This window comes from Pipistrellus kuhlii, unplaced genomic scaffold, assembly GCF_014108245.1.
Source record: "Pipistrellus kuhlii isolate mPipKuh1 unplaced genomic scaffold, mPipKuh1.p scaffold_m20_p_11, whole genome shotgun sequence".
NCBI classification, from domain to species: domain Eukaryota; kingdom Metazoa; phylum Chordata; class Mammalia; order Chiroptera; family Vespertilionidae; genus Pipistrellus; species Pipistrellus kuhlii.
In genome coordinates, this window is record NW_023425416.1 from 20068404 (window position 1) to 20078583 (window position 10180).

The 10180-nt window shown below is 48.6% G+C and overlaps 1 protein-coding gene across 3 annotated transcripts in view; it reads right to left on the minus strand.

Annotated features, from left to right (window-relative positions):
• Nucleotides 1-9370, minus strand: part of SEC13 (SEC13 homolog, nuclear pore and COPII coat complex component) — a 28734-nt gene extending 19364 nt beyond the window's left edge. For 2 of the 3 annotated variants that reach the window (XM_036431109.2, XM_036431111.2), the window contains exons 1-5: nt 9136-9370; nt 6137-6181; nt 3898-4013; nt 1004-1155; nt 426-559 (exon numbers count right to left, since the gene is read on the minus strand). In XM_036431109.2, the coding sequence (XP_036287002.1) occupies nt 426-559; nt 1004-1155; nt 3898-4013; nt 6137-6181; nt 9136-9138 (450 nt within the window). In that variant the 5' untranslated portion in view covers nt 9139-9370. The remainder of the gene's footprint in view (nt 1-425; nt 560-1003; nt 1156-3897; nt 4014-6136; nt 6182-9135) is intronic. The other variant, XM_036431110.2, reaches the window with a different exon arrangement.
• Nucleotides 9371-10180: the final 810 nt, after the last annotated feature.

A 10180-nucleotide genomic window follows, 5' to 3' on the forward strand; every position in this document is an offset into this window, starting at 1 on the left:
TCACCCTCAATGTCCACAGTGTTTTCTTGACTATTTCAACCTTAATGCCCAATGACTAGAACAGAAAACTAAATTCCTATGATGCTTTTGTAACACCACTCAGTTCCAGGGGGTCCCAATGACCACCACAAGGCATGTCAACTTGACATCGATAGCAAAGGTGGCAGGTAGGCAGGCTGCTGCTGCTGCTGCTACCTTGCCAGTGCCCTGGTCTTCTCCAACTTAGGAGCTTGCGAGGAGGAATCAGGGCTAACCCCACAGCAAAGAAGCTCAAAGCTGCTCTACCAAGCGGGTCTGATCAGCAGCCCCTCCCCTGGCCACTGCAACACAGTGACACTATTCTTGTCCCCCTCTAGGGGATCTACAAGAGACACAGGGCAAGTCAGCAGAGCTACCCTCTGCATGCAGGCAGCGTCTAGACTTACAGTGTGAGCATTGTTGATCTTCTTCACGTCCCACTGGCCCTCCCCGGTGTAGGTCAGCAGGGAGATGGCTCCATCGGAGCTCCCACAGGCCAGAATGAGGCCGTAGTCATGAGGGGCCCAGCACACAGAATTTACTGTAGGAAGGAGGGAGGCACAGTGAGTAAACTTTCACTTTCCAGATTTACCATTTTACTAAATTTCTAAAAAAAATTACAGGGACCACCAGAGGGAAATTGTAACTTAGTCAATTGAAAAAATTTAAAACCCATCACCTGCTAACATCATTTCCTACATTAACAAAAAGTAGGCTGGATAATTATCTGAGAATAAAGGGCAGTACTTAAAATGAATAAACCTTAAAAAACACACACCTGTATTATCTTTGCTTTTCTCATTTTGCTTTGGACTGGCTTAGGGCCTTATCTCCCATGTGGACAACCAGCAGAAAAGCCAACCCAAACCCAAGGGATAAACAAGCAGCATCATCACAGGGGAAAAGAATCAGAGCACTGGTCAGAACAGAGGCCCCTCTCACACCCAAGGATCACCCCCCCACCTTCTCCTGTCACACTCGGTACCTGAGGAGTCGTGTCCTGTGTGCTCGTGCGTCTTCTCCCAGGTGCCGTTTTCCTCCTTCCAGATAATGACTTTCCGGTCATAGGAGCAGGAGGCCAGGATATTGCCATACATGGGGTGGGCCCAGGCCACTTGCCACACTGGTCCTTCATGACTGCAGGGGAGAAGGTGACAGATTGCTCAGATAGGCCACAGGAACCCACGGGCTCTGCCAGCCCCTTCTGCAGACATAACTGCCTAAGAATTTCAAAAGGGAGACAGAGAATGTCACTGCCAAAAGGGAACTTCACTGAGCAGTGAGGACTTTGAGGCCCCGAGACCAGAGGGGCTTTTCTTTGTCATTAATCCTTACTTGAGGATATTTTCCCATTGATTTTTAGAAAGAGTAGAAAGGAGAGGGAGAGACACAGAGAGAAATATCAATGTGAGAGAGACACATTGATTGGTTGCTTCTGCATACACTCCCTAACCAGGGTCAGAGACTGAGCCTGCAATCGAGGTACGTGCCCTTGATTAGAAATGAATCCAGGACCCTTCAGTCCAGGGCCCAGGCTCCACCCACTGAGCCAAACAGGCTAGGACTAGAGAGGAGCCGAAAATGAGACAGGACTCCAGTTAGCCTCTCAGTCCCGACCCAGCAGAACCCTCACTTGCTCCAATACCTATTGTCATCAGCAGAGTCACTGATCAATCTAGGTTTTGCACCCACAAGCACTAAGTGTCTGTAAAGTGAATCATTTATCCTTCCAAATGGTCAACTTCTTGAGGCAGCAGTATCTGTTTTGTTTTGGTATTTTCTGATACTCTTAAAAAAAAATTTGCTCAAAATGCACGTCTCTTATCTTCTGATTTTTGTATGTTCACATGTTAATATCATCTGAGCATGTACCCTGTGCCAGGCTTGGTGCCGGGGCCATCTCTGGGTCAGGGAGAGGTGGGCATCCAGCACATGAGAGATAGCTCTGCTTACAGCAAGCGTGTCAAACTATGCAGCCCACAACCAATATTTTTGCGGTCCAGACAATATAAGGGTATGTAAGAAACGTTTTAATAAAAATGTAGTAACTTAATTTTTACAATATCCTGTTATACATAATTATTAATAACAAACTATTGATACAATGTTCACTAACCCATAGCTGAACTGGCGCAAAAGGACAGCCTAAAAATTTTAACAGTGTGCTGGCTGCTTAGACCCAAAGGAAAAAAAGACTGCCTCGGTGCCCATCAGCAGATGATTGGACCACAAAACTATGGTATATCTACACAATGGAATAGTATGCTGCCATAAAAAATAATTATCATTTGCAGCAACCTGGATGGAATTGGAGATCATTATGCTGAATAAAATAAGCCAGTCAATGAAAGGAAAATACCACATGATCTCACTCATTTCTGGATAATAAAGAACATTATAAACTGATGAACAGAAAAATAGAGAGACAGTAAAGCAACAAATAGGCTGTCAAATTACAGCAGGAAGGATAGGGATATGGGGGAGATAAGAGATCAACCAAAAGATTTGTATGCATGCATATAAGCATAACCAATGGACGCAAAACTCTGGGGGGTGAGGACATGTATGGGAGTGGGAGGAAGGGCAATGATAAGATATGTACACATACAATACCTTAATAAAAAAAAAAAAAAGAAAGAAAAAAAAATCAAATATATAGAGCTAGGATTAGACAAGAAACACAATTACATTGAAATACAGTTATGAAAACGTTAAAGAACAAATTATGATACAATGACATGTGTACAGGTCTAGCAACCACTATGTTTGAGATAGTTACAACTATAATGTAATATGAAAATATCTGACTTGCACTGGTAACATAGGTACCGTGAATACTCCTGTGACTTCCAGCCTACATCCATCATGGAAGGAAATGCTAAACATCAGTCACTGCAAAGAAAGATGATGATTCCTCCTGCCCCAGTTCACCAACCCCTGAATTCTATCCACGGAACCTTTGGAGATCCACAGGATCCAGGTTAAAAAACCCCATTTATCTGAAAGGAAGTGAACCAAGTGAAAGCAATAGTGATGTGGCCATAAAAATGACAGCCAGGATCTCAAGAATCTCAGTGGGGAGAAAGGGCAAACATTTGAAAATATAAACTAACTAGAGGCCACATGCACAAAATTCAGGCCAGCCTGCACCCTCTCCTATCTAGGACCCCTTGGGGGACATCCCTCTTGCAATCTGGGACTGCTGGCGCCTAACCACTGGCCTGCCTACTCACCCCTAACCACTGTGCCTGCTGGCCTGATCGCCCCCTAACCTCTCCCCCTGCTGGCCACTCCCAAGCTGCTCTCCCGTGGGCCTGATTGCTTCTAACCACCTCTGCCTAGGCCCCTGTCACCATGGCTTTGTCTGGAAGAACGCCTAGAAGATGTCTGGTCTAATTAGCATATTACCCTTCTATTAATATAAATACCTGTCGTGGACAAACGGGCAGAATTACAGGATTTATATGCTTACCATTACATTCTTACATTAACACCTTTCAGTGACACTTAGATCATGCTGGGTAAACAAAAAAGGGAGTTTCCCACATTCAGAAGTAGCTGTAGCTACTAAAGGCTTGCTGGGAGTCTGAGAGCAGGTAACATCAGCCCATTTTGAGGGTGAGTGGGTGAAGGCTCCCAGATAAACCGACTTTTGTCCAAGATCTTCTAGTGGGTACATGGGTGGCAGAGCTGGATTCACTCCTGGATCCATCAGCCCAGGCTGCCTACCGAGGGCAGCAGGCTGGCTGGGACCCGAGTGTCCTCTCTGCTAACTGCACTGCGGGTTGCTCTGCTCTGGCTCTTGGGCTTTCCTGCCCTCCCTAGAAAGCCCAATCATTGTCAGTCCTTGCCCATGGTAGGCCGGTTGGCTGCACTCACCCCCTGAGGTCTGCGATGAGGATCTGCCCGCCGTTGCGTACATCAAAGATTTTGACGGACCTGTCTGATGAGCAGGTTGCGAGGCGGGTGCCATAGTAGTCCATCTGGGCATCATGCTGCAAAGGGAGGACAGCTCAGGACGCCTGCAGGCTGGGTGGGGGCCAGTCACCAGGACAGAGAACCTAGTTTGGACCAGAATCTATCTGAGAGTAATCTAACCTCAAAGAATCATCACTATCAGGCAGGAAGATAGCATGCCAACCATCTCATTTCTCTGACATGCAGTATCTTTCTTAATGGGACAAGACAAACTAAGCCCAGCTACTTATAGACCCTTTATACACATGGGGAGCCCTTCCTCATCCTGCTCTGCAGGTTGGGTATGGGAGAAAAAAGGCTGGCCTAGCCTCCTTCTTCCTCAGCCCCCACCGTGTTTTGAGGCTGTGAGCTACTGGGGACAACACCTGGAGTTCAACTCAGCCCAAAACCAAGGGCTAATGCTGACCCAGAGGAGCAGGCCTTTGGCTGCCTGTAGACCCATCAGGAACTCCATGATGCACATCTGGCCTAGACATAGGGCTCTGTTCAGACACTGAGCTCCTTCCTCCATCCATGGCCCTGGATCCATTGTGGACATTTGTTCCTGGGTTTCTGTTTGGCCTTTTTTTTTCTTTTTCCTAGTAGTGTGCCTAGCACCCGACTGTCCACATACGCCTTAAATGTCACTCGTCCAACCACTGAAAAACGGACTTCCAAGATGTTGACTGGCTATCCAGAACCTCTGCCCAGAGCTACTTGTCCATCTGGGGCAATGACTCCTCTGAGTCACTGTGCCTGCTGCCCCACTGTTTGCTGGCCCTTCCTGTTCCAACAGATGGCACTTTCTTCAGCTAGCCCACCTTGTGGGTTTCAAGAACTATCCGCTGCCACTCTTGTGGTCATCGGGAACAATTATACCCTTTCAACAGAAGCAATCAGTCCACGTGCTTCAACATTCTCTCCTTGCCTCCCTACTTGCAAAAAACTTCCTGATTCTTCTTTGGAAGTCAATCCTCTCTACTAGTCCTGGTCTTGACTTCTTAGAAGGCAGTGCAGGTGTTAAGACAGATCTTCTCTGTAAATGTACTTCTGAAGCACTTCTCCTGTAGAGTGCTATCACACACATTGGGAGAAAGTAGAGCGCAGTACATAAAAGATTTAAATCCTATCTCTTCAGCTTATCCTTTGTACGACCTTGGGAAAATTACCTAATCTCCTTGAACCTCAGTTTCCTTATCTTTAAATGGTTCTTATGAAAGTATTTAGCATGGGATCTGACACTTAGTAAGCATGCAGACATTAGTCATTACTATTTTGCCTTATCTGTTCCTCAAATCGAACCCACACAAGCAGGTATTACATTCATTATTTTTCCCATTTTAACCATCAGGAAATCAAGGCTGGCTCAGAAGAGCTGAGATTAGCTAAGGAGTCTCAGAGTGGATCTTCTTCCTGATGGTGCCACACTATCTCCAAGGAGGGGTGGTCTTGGAGCTAGACCACAGGGAACGTAGACACTCTGAGAAGGCCCAAGGGAACCACTGGTGGGCAGGAACCATGGCAGGAAATGCTGTCAGCTGACCTGGGTCTTGCTCAAAGGCTGCCTGAACTGCTTAACCCTGCATGAAGCAGAGTCTGCATCTTTGCTGTGGAAGACTTTAACCTCTGAACCATCCCCCTAGCCCTGTTGTCTTATTCTGAGCCTTGTGTTTATCTCAGGAAACACCCTGAGTTAATGACTTCTGGTCCAAAGGACCTTGTCTGGCAGTTCCGTCTGTGGTGGTTCTACCTGGCCCTGCCTTGGGCTTTTGCCCCCTGCCTTCATATTGAGCCATCTTCCTACTTTCTTTTCTTTTAACCCCTTTTCAATGGGGCTAAGAAGTGACAGCAGGAGAAAGACAGGTGGGAAGACTGTTGTCAGTCTCTGTATCTATTCAGTCTACATCCCAGACGTGGTTACTTTGTTGGTCAGAAGACTGAAGGCCTTGAGTTACAATCCAGTCCCAGGCTCCTCCCACCAGAATGACCAGACTGCCACAGCCCTGCTAATTGAGAGGGCATTGCTGGGAGACTGACTATACCCCTGAGGCTACAGTCTGACTGGCAAAGGCTGCAAAGCCACACTGGATTCATGAATGCTTCCCTCCCACAGAAATGCCCAGATCCACAGCCTGTGAGGGAGGGCTGAAAGAATACTTACGATCATGTCCTCGTGGGAGGTGTCCACCGTGTTAATTACTGACACCTAGAACCAGAGATATCATTGGTAAATGAACTGGCGGCACTTAGAATGCAATCATCTCATTAAACCCACCAATCATTTCTAAAGTTAACTGCACTTGTTCATTCATTCACTCATTCAGTAAACATTCAATCCAGTACCTTCTTTTTGCCTAGCACTATGCCAGGAACTGGAGATACAGATACAAATAAGAGGCACTTCTTGCCCCTGACAAGCTTGCACACAAGTAATCCTAACACAGCATACATACTTTAGAAGTGGTTTACATGTGCTGTAGCACCCGAAGGGCTGGGGGTGCTGGACACAAATTGGGACTTAGATGATAAGGAACTTGCCAGGTGGCACAGAAAATCAAAGTACAGTGCAAGCAGAGGGCATAACATGAGCAAAGAGGGGAGATGCACATAGTCCTGGCTACTTTTGACGGGGAAGAGAGACCCTGAGGGAGTAATGAGCAGCTTGTAGGTCTGGAACACAGCTGCCAGTCATCACCCTTCTACCGATTCTTCGAGGTCCCGATCAAGTTATGCCCGCCTTCTCGAAGATTCTCAGATCCCCCTGGCTGTCCTCCTTTGAATATCTTCAGCATTAAAAAGCCTACAACACTTTATGCTGTTTCTTCTCCCAACTAAAGGGATGTTACCTGGAGCTAGGGTCTGAGTTGTCTGCAGTTTTGAATCTTCTCAAGTCACCCAGCAAAGTACTTTGTAACCAGAAGGAACTCAGGGACTAATGCTGAACGAATAAGTAAATGAACAAAAACAAATAGCTTTACTTTGCTCAACCACTACTCTCTTAAAATTCATGAGATAGAAAATGACTGAAAAGGTTTCAGTTTGGAACTGATATTTCTTAGCATTTCCCCCATTTCATCTTTTCCCAGCACAAACCCTGCAAGCATAAAATCTGGCTTGACTTTTCAGAAAGGTGGACACTGGAAGAGGATGACTGCAGAGCAGTTTAAAAGGTACCACTAGAGCATCGGTCTGCGGACTGAAAGGTCCCAGGTTCGATTCCCGTCAAGGGCATGTACCTGGGTTGCGGGCACATCACCAGTGGGGATTGTGCAGGAGGCAGCTGGTTGATGTTTCTCTCTCATGGACGTTTCTAGCTCTCTATCTCTCTCCCTTCCTCTCTGTGAAAAATCAATAAAATATATTTAAAAAAAAAATAAAAAATAAAAGGTACCACTAAGTAAGCACAGGCTTCCTCATCAAATTCAAATTCTAGACTCCCTAAAAAGTGGGCCCCAGGTCCGAAAAGGCAAGCAAGATAAGAAGAAATCTTCTTTGTGGGCCAAGCTGGCCAGGTCACCCACTGCTTTCACATGTGCCCTGAGGAGGAGGAAAGGCACAACCCTTTGGTGTGTGAGCTAAGGACACTGGCTAGGGCTAGATTCTCACCTCCAGCCAGAATTGGACAACCAAATGCTTTGGAGCAGCGGTTGCCAACTGGTGGATTAGAATTGTCTGACAACTAAGGAACTGAAGAAACCCAGAGGAGAGAACTTGCCAAAGTGACAGAGCTAGTTAAAAGTGCAGCTGGGAAAAGAGCTCCACCTGCTAACTCCCAGCCCACAAAGCATCCAACCCATTAGGCCGCCTGTCTAGAACATAAAGTAGTTGTTACCCTAAATTCTCTAAATTAATGCCTGAGGGCTAAGTAAAGCCAGGAAGAAAGTTTACTAATAGTTTCATACCAGGTCACCAAAGACCTTAGAGATAACCAGTATTTATTTTTATTTGCTAATCTGCATCCCAGGATATTTTTTTCTATTGATTTTTTAGAGAGTGGAAGGGAAGAGGAGGGGGAAGAGGAGAGAGTAGAGAGGGGAGAGGGGAAAAGAGAGAGGGGAAGAGACCCACCCCAACTGGGGCTGAGGATCCAACCTGCAACCCTGATTCTTGTCCTTGACTGGGATCGAACCCACAACCCTTTGGTGTGTGAGCTAAGGACACTGGCTAGGGCTAGACTCTCACCTCCAGCCAGAATTGGACAACCAAATGCTTTGGAGCAGCAGTCGCCAACTGGTGGTCCGTGAGGTCCGAGTGGTTGGCGACGGCTGCTTTGGAGAACCTACAGTGTTTGGGCCCTTGTTAAGTAGAAAGTGCCAGCTCTCAAAACATGTCAGCTCTTCAGAACTAGTGCGTTAAAAAGTTAATTAGAAAGAACTGTCAGAGCAAAGGCACTGCCAATTCTCAGCTGAAGAATCAGAGGCTCAGAGGAGCAATTGAAACCTGGCCCCCATGCAGAGCAAAAATCAGACCCAAAGTCCTGACATCTGGGCTCACCCAGGTTTCCTAAAACCTTCCGGCACACGCGTGCTCCCGAGAGCACTGGCTTACTGAACCCCCACGCTGTGCCAGGCTCAGGCCAGGTGGTTTTACCCATGAGTGCCCATTCAGCCATTCGCTCAGCGAGGAAGTGTGGAGTGAATGTACGATTCCACAGATTTGAAACACCGAGGCCCTGCCCTCAGAGACTTAGCTCATCTTCAAGTGCCCATTGTACTGGGGGCCCTGCCCCTAACCCCCGTTCCACACACATCACTGAGGAATGGCGAGGAGGGCTAGGACCCCAGCTCTGCCACCTCCCCGCCCCGAGTCAATGTCGGTAACAGCACCTACTTGACTGTTTGGACTGTTAGAAGGCTGAGATTAGGAACAATGCCTGGCGTTTACTAATGGTACAGTAGTTCCTACAATGTTCCTGGTTTTGTTTTCCATCGTTGGGGAAAGAGAAGGAAAGGGAAAGAGCGAAAGGCGCGGCCGGCAGAGTTCCGGGCCGCTCCGCGCGAAAGGTGCCGAGCCCGAGCGGGAGGGCCGGGGACCCCCACCCTCTAAGCGGTGGAAGGGAGCTGAACGGCCTGGGCCCGAGACTTGAACCTCAGCGCGGTCGGCGGGGGGCGGTCAGACCAGGCGGGAACCCCGGTCGGCGTCCCGGGCCACAACACTCACCATGGCTGCAGCGGCGGCGGCTCCCAGCCTCGGACGTGGCAGCTCCCGGCGGCGCCTCCAACAGCTCACTTCCGGCGCCGGGCTGGCCGGCCGGGCTGTAGCGCAGGAGCCTCCGGGTGGCAAAGCGCTCCGCTCGCACAAGGGTTCCGCGCTGCAGCGTCGCACGCTCCTCTGGGCCCCTCCCTTTTCCCTGAGGAACGCGCGAGACCTACAGTGAGCCTCTGGTTTCCTAGGCTTTAGGTATCTGAAACTAGCTGGTCTTCTCTCCTGGCCAACCCTGCCCCCCTACCCAAAAAGGATGATCAATTTTGGGGGCGTGGGTAGACTGGTCCTAGTGCTTCCTTGTTGTTAGTCTCTCCTCAGAACCCGAGGCTGGGACCAGGGGCAGAGAAGGCTAAGGGAATGGCCCCTACTGGAGGCTGAGTCCTCTCGCCCTGCCTTTTCCAAGCCATGGGATCCCAGGCTCTAAACTGCCTCTTCCCACAGTTCTGGGACCTGGTGAGTCAGGCCCATCAAGTAGATTTCTCCTCAGGCAAAGGGGAATCTCAGCCAAGCTTCTGCACTTAGAGTTCAGGATCCACCCCCCAGTGTTCCCAATCCTTAGGTCCCTGGCTTCCCACAAGCACAGTGAGGATGCTGCACTCTGGACAGAGCCTGGGACTCCCCTCATGTCTGGCAGCTCTGAGCCCCTCTTTACAAGGAGTGCAGTGACTTGGGTGGAGCCTAGGCTCCCCTTGGGTAAGTCACAGTTCCTCAGTTCCCTCTTCTGTAAAGAGGGGATGAGGGAGAAAGAACCCTAGCTGGGGATGGTCACTACTGGAGGGAAGATGTTAAGTCTCAGAAAGTGTGATAGATCCAGACCATTAAGGAGCTTTGGAGAAGCCTAGGGGCGTGGGTCTTACAGAATTCAGGGCTGGGCCTCTGGGCAGCAAACCCACCTTCTCACCTCCACCCCAGCTTTCAAGACTCCTTATTTCCCTCTAATAAAGACATGTTGCAAGGGTGTGAGGGGGTAGTGCTTAGAGTGGAGCAGGGAATAAAGGGG